This window comes from Alosa alosa, chromosome 11 (assembly GCF_017589495.1).
Source record: "Alosa alosa isolate M-15738 ecotype Scorff River chromosome 11, AALO_Geno_1.1, whole genome shotgun sequence".
Lineage (NCBI taxonomy): Eukaryota > Metazoa > Chordata > Actinopteri > Clupeiformes > Clupeidae > Alosa > Alosa alosa.
Window position 1 is genome coordinate 17,987,391 of NC_063199.1, and position 12,500 is coordinate 17,999,890.

The 12,500-nt window shown below is 44.8% G+C and overlaps 2 protein-coding genes across 4 annotated transcripts in view; both read right to left on the bottom strand.

The window, feature by feature from the left end:
• Positions 1-4,617, bottom strand: part of si:ch211-212o1.2 (uncharacterized protein LOC492735 homolog) — a 34,070-nt gene extending 29,453 nt beyond the window's left edge. For 2 of the 3 annotated variants that reach the window (XM_048257899.1, XM_048257901.1), the window contains exons 1-2: positions 4,499-4,608; positions 4,124-4,309 (exon numbers count right to left, since the gene is read on the bottom strand). In XM_048257899.1, coding sequence (XP_048113856.1) covers positions 4,124-4,309; positions 4,499-4,508 — 196 coding nt within the window. In that variant the 5' untranslated portion in view covers positions 4,509-4,608. Of the gene's footprint in view, positions 1-4,123 lie in introns of all 3 variants that reach the window. The other variant, XM_048257900.1, reaches the window with a different exon arrangement.
• A 2,937-nt stretch (positions 4,618-7,554) lies between these two features.
• Positions 7,555-12,500, bottom strand: part of znf423 (zinc finger protein 423) — a 159,024-nt gene continuing 154,078 nt past the window's right edge. Inside the window, 1 exon segment of the mRNA XM_048257575.1 lies at positions 7,555-8,464. Coding sequence (XP_048113532.1) covers positions 8,435-8,464 — 30 coding nt within the window. The 3' untranslated portion in view covers positions 7,555-8,434.

The window sequence follows — 12,500 nt, forward strand, 5'->3', positions numbered from 1 at the left end:
TCTGGCCTCTCACTGTGAACAGTGCTGTCATGACAACCAAAGGCCGCCAATCTCTTGTAAGATCACAGCTAAAGACAAAAGGGATAGTAGGTGACCTCGAGAACAGACAGTTGCAGAGATAGAGAGAGAGAGGGAGAGGGAGAGGGAGAGGGGGAGAGAGAGAGAGAGATAAGGGACACAGGGAAACAAAGATGTAACAAAGGAGATAAAAAAGAGAGTGAGACAGACAGAAAGAAAGAAAGGGGACAGAGAAAGAAAAGAAGGAGTGACACAGAATGAGAGTGTGAGTAGAGTGAGAAATGGAGAAAGAAAGAGCAGGTCTGCAGGCCTATAGCAAAGTAGTACTGGCCTACCTCACCTGTTTAACACAACCTGCAAGCCCATTACCATCAGGTGACCTAGCATACACCAAGCAGAGCGTCGCTTAAAACAAACAAAATAACCTGCACACTCCCATTTACAGGTCATCCCGGCTTCCTCTTCAAATGGTCAGGCTGAGGGCATTTCTAAACTCATTTTCAAATCAATATCTCAGCACAATTTGGACTCATTACGTACGTGTCAAAGAATCACGTCTATCTCCTGAGTCATTTAAAACTCTCTTTCCTATCAGCATTGGCCTCCACTGCACAGGCAAGACTCTTGTTCAACAGTGAAGTCTATGGCCAGGCCGGTTCAAACAGGCCACAGATACAGCTCTGCGGATTTGCACAGGGTGCAGTCTGGCCACAGAAGCACTGTGAGAACGCTGATAAGATTAAATCATTCACAGCAGGCCATAAAGGCAGAGTGCGCTGTGAACCCCACAAGAGAGAGGGAGAGGGAAGAAGAGAAGTGTGCTACAGCCACGAGAGTGTAGTGTAGGTATACATGAACTCACACACACACACACACACACACACACACACACACACACACACACACACACACACACACACACACACACACAGGGAGAGAACAGCAGAATGCAATAGTATGAAGGTACAAGAAGAAGTACTGTAGATGTGGTAGTTTGAAGCGCTGTGTTAACATGGTACAGTGCTCCAAGAGTTTCAGTGAGAGAAACAGGCCGAGTGGAGAGGGGGGGGGTGAGAGACAACATGCAGGAAAGGGAAGGGGTGCAGAGAGAGAGTGAGTGAGAGAGAGAGCAAGAGAGAGAGAGAGAGAGGGAGGAGAACAGGTGCCCCAGTGATCAAAACCACGTCGGCTGGTGGGTGCAATCAGGAAAGCCTAAACCAGCCTGAAAAAAAAAGAGAAAAAAAGAGGAAGCAGAGGAAGAAAAAAGAGAAAAACTCTGCTCATTTCCCATCGAATCTGTAAAGTGGGATAAAAAGCGCAAAGAGCAGTCGGTGGTGCATGACACACAAACATATGGCGGGGAGAAGCGTCCAGCTGTTTGCCTGTCCCAGGGTTACAGTAATGAGTCTGAGCCTCCATTGAGCAGAGCGAGAGGCTCATCAATCCCCTCTCGTCGCTGCTAAGCCCGACTCCACATCGCAACCAAAAACTACACACACTCACACCCATACGCACTCCTCATGCGCTCACAAATGTTCATCCATGTCTCAAACGCTACTGGACGGGACTAAAGTCCCAGGTTACACACCCCTTCTGCCCAACACAACACACACACACACACACACACACACACACAAAAAACCTCTCACACTCTAATTTGAGTTTTGCCTTGCTTTCGACCCTGCTGGACAGGCCTAAGGCCCCCACAGCGTCTGCATGCAGCAGTCCTGCCCCTCCCTTCCCAGCACTGGACTCTCCTGGCATCCTCCAACTCGTGCTCACTCGTGCTTCAGAGTCAGACACTGCTGGGCAGATCTCCACTCCCACGACTGCACATCTAGCCCTGCTGCCATACAGCATCTACACCCAATAACCCCAGCACACCACACCACCCCACAAACCCCCTCCTCTCCGCCCCACATCCCTTCCTGCAGTTGTGCCTGAGCTCCACTTGTCTGCACCCACTTCAACTCCAGACGGCATGTGTCGACTGTGGGCCTCACTCAAATGCCAGGACCTTCTAGAGCCGTTCGCTGGCCCACACGCTGGTCTATTGTGCCACGGATCATGTTCGGGGCACAGATAACTCTGACAAGTGTTCTGGGCGCCTTGCATTCTCAGCCCTGAAGCTAAAGTAATGTGCAGCTTGGTGCAATACTAGAACGTCTGTAGACATATTGTGTTGCACCATAATTGCTGTGTTATGTTGTAAAGACACTCTAACAAAACACAACAAATCTGCAATATGTATTAATTGAAATTATTCAGAAAAATGTACTGTTATCTATATGGTGCTACTACCTTTCAAAACAAAGAACCTTGAACCTCAAGCAAAATGTAACACAACTTTAACAGTGTTATATGGATTGCACAAGAAAAGTCTTTATCTTTATAGCATGCATCAACTGATTTGGTACTGCTGATCCAAGTATAGTTAAATGTATTTAATGTAGTTAGCTTGTCGGTAACTCCATGATTAGAATGTACAATACAAGCTCTAGTATGTTATTTTCCCGCTAGTCCTAATACTATTTCAGCACCTAGGTCAGCGCTATCTTACCGCTACGGTGCTGTCCATGGTCCTGAAATACGTTACGATGCTAGGTTGAGTATGACGTGCCGTAAATTTAAGCAGAGAGAAACTGAACAAGATCGACTCATTGTTTTCAAAATATGAATTCTGAAAACATTGCATGTCACATTCATATGATGGCATGTCACATTCTCTAATAGTGACAAGTAACTCACAGTACGCTATTACATGCTTAACTCTCTCCTTTGCAAGATAGACGTTTTCCGCTCAAGTGCAATCAATTTTCTTTTAACAGTTTAAAGTGTTTATCAGTTTAACACTTTTACTGCTCTTAACCTGATGTAGCAGGTCTGCAGACAGAGCAAAGAAGCAACACTGATACACAGACACAAATTCCTCCCTAAAAAATTGATGTGAAAAACTTTGTTAACTTTCAGAGGCATGACCTGGTATTGTGACCAAAACGTCTAGGACACGGCAAATCTAATAACCGATCACTGCGCAGACAGCGTAGTGTAGCTTAGCCTAGTTGAGATGGATATTTAAATACATCTAACTGTCTCATTCAGGCGTTCCTGAAAACGCCCTTTACACACAGGCGGGTTAGTAAGTAAACAGGAGGCACTTTGACAGTAGCCTACGTGCTACAAGCCACTCGTGACATACATGAAATGGACTTATTTTTAACCGCACTTTAAAACACAATCTGTCCTCGCGCACAAAAGAGAGCTATAGTCTGAGAGCTCAGGCCCAATAAGGGGCACAGGCTGGACAAAAAAATCTTATAATACCCACCCAGGGTTGCTGGGGGCTTTTAACGTCGCCACTGATCCCCTAAAGCATGAGGCGCAATGGGCAAGGCAGAGTGCTCTTCGTTAAGCCCAGTTGCTGGATGGCAGTCAAACCTTGAGCATCCATTAGATTGTTTATCTCGTGTGATACCATCAACGAACAGTCGAAGTGGCCTCAGGCATCTGGCCTGTCTCTATGTGTGTATAATGTGTGTGTGTGTGTGTGTGTGTGTGTGTGTAGGGGCGGTGGGGAGAGGACATTCATCGCTCTGACAGTGGACGTACTGTGTTGTCTAAACAATGAACAGTCTAGCCCCAAGGAAGAAGAAAGTTAGTCCTTTCATTGTGGATATGTGAGCTAAACTGGTGCTCCCCAAGGGCTGATACTTAATCTGTAGTCTTCTGAGGGGCTACCTTGGCAGAGGGGTGCAACAGCAGAACACTACGACATAACCTCATAACCTAATTTTATTGACTTACAAAGGCTAATGCAGCACAGTAGCCTACCATGATAGTATGGTATTTCGAACAAAACACTAGCCTGTTTCTTACACACAGTTCCTACACACTAACATCGAAAACTAAACTGTAGTCTTGGTCTGTCCACAAACCTCAGGCACTGAGGGGATGTTTACATTCGCAGCGTAATAGCCTGCTGTGTAGCCTATGTTGTGTGTTATCAGGTAACGGGGGACAGGACAACGGGGATATGTGCTAGTTCAGGCTTACTGGTGTTGCGGTTTACTATTTGACTTTTTTTTTTTCAAGCTCATTGTCTTACCCGGTGAGTACAGTTGGGCGAGCTGGCGGGCCCCGGCGTGTTGCGGTCCCCAGCGAGGAGCCGTGCTGCGAGCAGCCGCCCCATGCTCATTCCCGTTCGGATCCTCCTCTGCCATAGACCGATGCCTGATCTCCGTTTCTGACAGTAACGCTGCCGCCATTCTCCCATGTGGTGCCCTCGTTTCAACTATAATGCATAAATTATAACGTATTTCTCCAGTAGATCACGGCGAAATTGAGATATGTTGACAAGTTATGTGATTGCAAAACAGTGATGACTGCAGACTAACGGGTTGCCTTCGGCTCTAACACACCCGGAACTAAAAAGCGGACGAAGAGCATCTGACACAAAGATCTAGCAAGGAAAAGGCGTTACCTCGTTCCATCCAACTAATGCAAAATAGCTAGTTTCTAGAAAGATATGGACTGTCCGTGGATTCCAAGCTGGGCCAGTAATGATGTACCGATTATTTTGGCAAACTTTTTTGCCTTCCTTAGTGTCAGATGAGTTTTTAGGGAGAGACAACAAATTCCAATAAAATTAAACAGATTGTAGGAAGAGAATGACATCTGCAGTTCAGCACAATGAAAAGGAAATGTAATGCATTATAATTAAGTTCCACATCTAATTTGGAAATATAAATAACATATTTTAGTTGATGCTTGATTACATTTATGTGGCGATAAGTCTCTTCGCTAATGATTTTGTCTGGTAAGATGTATATGATCCCTTAATTTCAGTGGCGCTATAGTGATCTCATAGTTCTGGGGCACGGATGACTTGGTGAAGTCACGTCGAGTCGCGGCTGTTGAGCAGATGACAAAAAGCCTTCGCGACTTGTTGAGCTGACCACAGACAAAAGTCCTCTGTTCTACGGAGGTCGGTCAAGTGCGACCAAAACAACTCACCATTAACTTTTCATGACACATTTCTATTGTTTTACCAATGAGTGGCACATGTTGAAACAACAAGGATGATATATTTAAATTGTGGTAGGCTACTATCTCATTATGTAGGCTAATGCAACTAATGTCTTGTCTAAAATTTGACCCTTTATTAAATAATAGCCTAGCCTTTGTGATGTGGGCTAAAGGTCATTAATGGAGCTTTGGGTAGTTAGATTAGAAATAAACACGCCTCATCTCAAGGCGTCAGAAAATTACTGAACAATTCAGTACGACTTTTCTATTGGTCATTTCATTTAATTTTCCACTCTCCTGGAAATAAAAGGAATCCTTTTATTTTATATTTTATTGGAAATAAAAGGAATCCTTTTATTTCCAAGCCTAATATATAATAGGCTACTTAAAACACATTCTAGTTAGATTGACTCCCCTCTACAAGCTCCAATGCCCCCTGGGCACCGTGCTATATCGATGCGTTCCGATGACTGATTTCTGGGAACCGAACCGACCTTCTGTCCGGCAGAAGTTATGAGACTCAACGGCTAAGCCAGCTGCTTTAACACATGGATGCAATTAAACCAGTGTAGTTGTGAAAAAATGATGAGTGGAAGCCTCAGTAGATTAAAACATATAAATGGGTAGTAGATAAAATTATGGAAGTTTTCAGCCAGAATTTTCTCCCTTAGGCTAATTTGCAATTCCACACCACTCCCTCATTGAGAAAACTGAGTTTATTTATTTTACCCTGTTTTATTAAACATTTTATGAAAATTAAATTGAGCATGCAAGTTAATGCCTAATATTTTTTTATGACTGTTTTTTTTGTACAAGGCCAGTAAATACAATAATATAGTAGACATAAACTAAGTGGGTGCCTATCTAATACATTTCCATTGGAAGTATATGACACAGCAGTGTTTTTACTTAGAGCGTATTCCGTGGAAGTGCATGTAGCTGCATGATGTAGCCTCACATACATATAGACCCAATGTGTTGAGACCATCTTATGCTTTTCTTCTAATGAATCGACAGTTAATTTGATTGGATTGACATGCCCACAAAAGAGAAAGTGTAGTTTGAATGGCTTCTGCGTGCCACTTTCCTTCTTCATTTGTGGTCTGTGTGTCACTTATCTTCATTTCAACTGACTGTTTGATGTGACTCATGTGACTGAACTGTGTCAGTGCTGGTTCACAAAAAAGAGGAAGTGCAGCTTTCTTGACCTTCTGTGGTCTGCAAGGATTCATGGCAGGAACAAGTGTCAAGACATCTCTATGTGCTGCATGCCCAGCTGACTTTGGATGAGAACACACACAAATCGTGTCTAACAAGTAACTGTCCATTTCTATTTAGTACAGCACTGTGCAATCTACGTTTGTGTGTTTGTGTAGCTCAGTTTGTTGTGACACAGATTAACTCCCTCAATAAGGTGGTGCTAAAACCTCTGAATTCATTATTGTATTTCAGGGAACATTGAAGTGAGTTAATTATCAAATAGGCTACTTTAATTATAAGTATTTTCACATCTTATTACTGTGAATTCTATACCATGTAGATGTGCATGTTTGGAGAAAGACTTTTCATCAAAGAAAAAAAAAATGAATTTACAGATGTGATATGACTGTATGTGCAGACAAAATATAACACAATAATTGTTACAGTGCTACTTACAAACACCCAGTCTTCTTTAAATTCTATAAGACAAACTGTAATTTGTACATTATTGTAGCAGCATAATCATGGAGCTGGTGGCTATATCATTAACACCCAGTGCTCAGACATACTGTAATAAAAATGGAAATAAAGTGGAGTAAACATGGAACTGACAGTTGTACGCTTAAATTACACTTATACATTATTCTGGCTCCACAGCCATGAAGTGACTGGCTGTAGTATTCACATCTAATGCACTGTTAAGACCTAATGCATTAAAATATTAAAAATAACATTTTGTGTGTAATCTGTATTGCTCTAATCAGTGTCCACATTGTGACTGCTGGATCAGTGAAGCTATTACTGTATATTGGCACTGGATAAAGGCAGGCAGCTTTTTTGGCCTGAGGTGTATTTTCCTAATATGAACATACAGATGAGACATGCTGTACTTGAGGTGTATGATCAGAGGGCTGTACACTCGGATCAAAATCAAAATACAGTTTCTACACATTCACCATTATCTGATACATTATCTGCATGGATGCATTTAGAGGACTCAATGCCAGTTTGTTTCTTATACTGTACTGGAGGTCTGAACTTTCACTAAATTGACATGAATCATACAGAAGATGTTTATTTAAAAAAAAAATATTCAACACTATTTTTCTTGCTCAGCTAATGGCTCAAATTATTCAATTATTCCTTGGTGGTTTTTGAAAAAAAGAGAGGGAAACAGAAAAAAAAGAAACGTGTGTTTTTGTTTGAAGCCCAGAGCCAGTGAAGCATGGCAAGTCTTGGGGTACACTGGGGCTTTGAGTTCCACTGAGGGTGACCCGTTGTTTGAAAGAAGACTCACAGCATATGCACACATTCCCTTTATTCACGTTTTTATTTATTTGTTTATTTTTTCAACGGTACTAGTTATTGCAATCTGGTTAATTCACATTTAAAAAGCAGACATCATCCAGTTGCACTGAAATTGATGATATTCATTTTTACAACAACCATAAGGCCCATAAACCGGAAAATCCAATCAAACCATTACATTTGTTTTTTTTGTATCTTTATTTGTTTTTTGCCTTTTTAAAATTGTAATTAGAAAAAAGAAAATATTTAACAATAATAATAAAAAGGAAAAAAAAATATTACGACTGGCAAGCAATCACAACACACCACAAGTACCAATTTGCAAGAACTTAAAGGTACAAAAAACCAGAGAAAAAAACAAAAAAAAAAAAAAAACCATAAAAGGACAAAAATAAACAGAGGAAGGAAAACAGGCTCTAAAGTTGGATACGGGAAGCAACAGAGGACAAGAGAAGTGAAACATTTTCTAAAGACTAAAATCAGACAAGGTTTTTTTTTCCTTCATTTTTTCTTTTGTTCCAAAAAATAGGAAAAGAAGAAAAAAACCTTCACAAGTGGGAAGCAGGGACGATAAAAAATACTGCACGTAGAATACCTTTCTCCCACTCCATCTCCTTTATTCCCCCCTCTCTCTCTTTCTTTCTCTTTTTTTCTTTCTCTCTCACTCTCTCGTCTCTCTCTCTCCGTTTTCCTTTTTAATAGCAGATCCCATTAATATTCATTCCCCACTGCTCGTAATAGCTGCGCCTGGTGGTGGAATCGTTAGAGTTTTACATGTGAGTAGCAAATGACACTTTGATTGGCTGTGATGTTGAAATGATCCTCCCCCGCAGGGTGTGGGTCGGGGATCCGGGCTGAGCCGGGAGTCCTGCCGGGCCCGGTCTCACTGCGCGTGCTGACTCAGTGTGTGGTTCTAGAGGGGAAGAGAGAAGAACACATGAGGAGAGAAATAATAAGCTACGTGCCCACACCTCCAAACCCACACCCACCATCACCCCCCTCCTCCTCTCCCTCCCTCACTCTTTCTCTTTCACTCCCTACCACCCACCCACCCTCCCTCCATTTCACTCATCTATCTATCCATCCATCCATCCATCCACCCATCACCACCCCTCCTGCCAGGCCTGCATCTTTGTCTAGTCTGTCCATCGCCAGGGCCCCTTCTGGCGTGGACTACCTGTGCTGTGCATACAACTGAGACAGGCACTGGTGTACACACACACACACACACACACAAACAAATACAAAAACACAAAAACACACACACACACTCACACACACACACACACACACACACACACACACACACACACACACACACACACAAACTCTATCTTGGCATGCAAACATTCCAATTCATCTCATACACAGCTGTGGAGGAAAACCCACAGTAGTCATATTATATTTATAATTTATTTGCTTAGTAGTGTTCCTTATCCGTGGCAACCAGCAACAATCATTTGTTTATTCAGATCCGCATGTCTTGCGTCTCTTTTGATATGTATTTATGAATATTTTAAGACGGCTTCTCTCTCTCCCTACCTTGTGAGGCCCCTCATTCTGCGGGCTCTCAAGAACAGCACATTAATTTTGTAATACCGCATGAAACACCTTTGTCAGAATGACAGCAGGCTAGATGGAGAACCGGCCTGGTTAGAGGCATGGGGATGGGGATGCAGGGAGGCAGGCAGGCACCAGTCTCACCCTGGAGTTATGACACTGACAGGGAGAGAGGAGGGACCTCAGGCACGGGGGCCTGCCAACGGGTTAAGACGGTTAACCCACAGGGAGCAGCGTGTTTGGGAGATTTTCACTCCCCTCGGCTATGTTTGCTGTTGCTGATTTTTTGTTTTTTTGTATCCCTGGACCCTAAACCCAATTCCCAGAGAAAGAGCAGCAATCATCCCCCCCACCCTCGCCCATCCCTCCCTCCCCCCCCCTCTCTCTCTTGTCTCAAAAGCTGCTTTCCAAGATTAATCTCTCAGAGAGAGAGATAGACGCGTTTTTTTGCATCAATATGGGGGAAAAAGAAGAGGGGTAAAATCTGAGGGATTAAGCGTGGTTTTCCGTTGATAAATGCTTATTCTTATTCTCTCGCTCTTATCTTAGTGGGCATGTTTTGCACTTGACTGCTGGCAAAGGGCCTTCCCCCTCTCAGCAGGAGGGGGGTGGGGCGGGATGGGGGGATCTTAATGCTGCTGGATTGACTAACTCCACTGTTTTTGGGCAATCTCTGTATTCATGTATGTGCTTGTTTCCACTGCTCTCTCTTTTGTGGTTTGCCTTCTCTCTCTTCCCTCTTTTCTCTCTGTCCCTCTTTCAGGCCCCTCCCGTGTGGAAGAAAAGAGGAGTGCTCTCCTGTGAGGAGCCACATCTCTCAGGGAGCCACTGACCCCATTATGAGTGCAAACCACTTCTCTCTCTCTCTCTCTAGCTGTCTCACTCTCTGTGTCTCTCCATCCTCCTGAGTAACTGTCTTTCAGGCAGATCTCTTTGGTTCTCATTCTATCGTCATCCTTCTCTCTCTCTCTCCATCTTTCTCTTGTTTTGTCTGTATATCTCTGCCTCACTCACTCACGTCTCTTTTTTCTCAATTCCTCTGTTTCACTCCGCCTCACTTATAGTCTACAGTCACCCATTCTCATTCCAGCACCTAAGCATTTTCACATGCAGTTCAGCCCCCTGCCAGCAGAGGTCAGGCTTGCATCTCCCTCAGTGTCCACAGCTCCCAGTCTCTCTCTCCCTCCCTGTGACACAGGCAACAATAGAGCCCGTGAGGAGGTGGAGGCGAAGCTGCAGCGCTCCAGTCCAAACAGAACCAACCGAGCGGGGGGATCCTGGAGCTCTGGACTTCGAGCCGGGCCCACTCCCAGCTCCACTCTCCTGTCCTCTGCTCTGCACGGCCCCCGACTCGGGAGTGCAAGAGCACCGAGTTCTGTCCTGCTGCGTCTCAACATGGGCTTCGGATACACCTGCCTTTGTTTAGTATTATGTGGTTTTCTGTTGTGTGCAGTTGTGTGAGTATGTACGTGTGTGTTTGTTTGTGAGTGATAGATGTCCTGGTGTGCTTTGTGTATTTGTGTGTGGTTTGTGCTGCCTGTGTGTGTCTTGGTGCATGCGTGAGTGTGTGTGTGTGTGTGTGTGTGTGTGTGTGTGTGTGTGTGTGTGAGAGAGAGGCGAGGGAGAGAGTGGTCCTGGTGTGCTTTGTGTGTTTGTGTTGCTTGTGTGTCTTGCTCTGTGTGTGCCTCTTGCACATGTATATGTGTGTGTGTGTGTGTGTGTGTGTGAGTGTGTGTGTTTTCCCAGAGGTCTGGGGGCTTTGGCTGGTGCCGTATTGATCTGCAGGAGGAGGGGAGCGCAGGCTCTGGCTGCTCCCTGGAGCCCGGGTTACACTGGCTCTGCAGTGGCCTGATGGAACCGCACAGGAGGAGAGCAGGGCTGGAGGAGCCAACCAGCCAGCAAACAAACAGCAAACAAACAGCCTCTCACACACACACACACACACACACACACACACACGCACGCTCACACACACACGCATGCACGCAGCCTCCACCCGGCCATCACTGCCGCACTGGCAAACACACCACCCACAAACAGGCAGCACACATCTGTACACACACACACACACACACACACACACACACACACACACACAAAAAAGTCTTTTCACTCAATCCCCATCAAATCCCAGCACATACACCCTTTGCACGCAGGTTCCTGACATATGAGTCACAGGGCTACTGAAGGGTTTTTTCGCTCTTTTTTCCTTCGCCCTGAAAGGAATGGCAGTTTAAGACATCCAACGAGAGGAGAAGGCGGGTGGGGTATGGGGTGGGCGCCGACAGGAAAACAACAGCACTTGTTTAAACGAGATAATCATCATGTAATGCGACGCGCGTCTCGAACTAGTGGCCGCAATTCCACTCTTCATTTGAGCCGTCGTCGGTCGGGCGAGGTATTGATCCTCGCTGGGCCGATGCGTCGATCGCTGGAGTGGTGTGCGTCTCTGGATCTGATAATGACTCTCAGCGTGACGTCAGTGTGCCACAGCTGTAATTGATATATTCTCCAGCGTGGCAGCCGAGCGGTGCAGTGGCGGCCTGGGCTGGACTCACTACAGCGGCCAGAGCTGGGGCGGGCGCTCTTTAGACGCCGGTCGCACAAGGCAACAAAGCAGCCGACCAGGCGGAGAGACCACTCCCCTTATCCGACTCGGTCAACAACACAGAGAGAGAGAGAGAGAGAGAGAGAGAGAGAGAGAGAGAGAGAGAGAGAGAGAGAGAGAGAGAGAGCCAACATGGGAAGTATTGAGTATAATAGTGACCAGTCATCTCTCAGCACGGTAGGGGGCAGCCTGAAGTTTCATTCACAACCAAGAGCTATGGCCTAGGCCAAGAGGTTTGGCCTGACACACAATTGTGTGTGTGTATGTGTGTGTGTGGTAACCAGTGTTTGGAATAACGCTGTTTAAAAGAACGGCGTTAGGTAACAACGTTATTTTTTCAGTAACGGGGTAATCTAACTAATTATTTTTCCCGTCGTTACAACGCCGTTAACGTTACTGGACGTTAAATGTGGTGCGTTACTTTGCATTGATTGAATAGCCTAAAATGTGTAATCAGAACGCACCCCTGGCTCACAGCTAGTGAGGAGGTGGGTTAATAACGATGTAGGCGATTAGAATTGGCTAAGGCTAAGAGTCATGTTTCATGATAGCCATTCAGAGCCAGTGTTTTTACACACTTGCCAGCACACGCACCACACACACACACGCAACAGCTAAAAGAGATTCGACGAATCAGCAGAGGTCAGGAGCAATCTGACAATGAAAAATTGGCATTTTCAAGGTGGAGATATAAGCACTACTTCAAATTCATTGTGGTCAAAGGCAAGAACGTACATGTAATGTGTATATTATGTCGAAGCAAAGACTTTGTCGACATCTG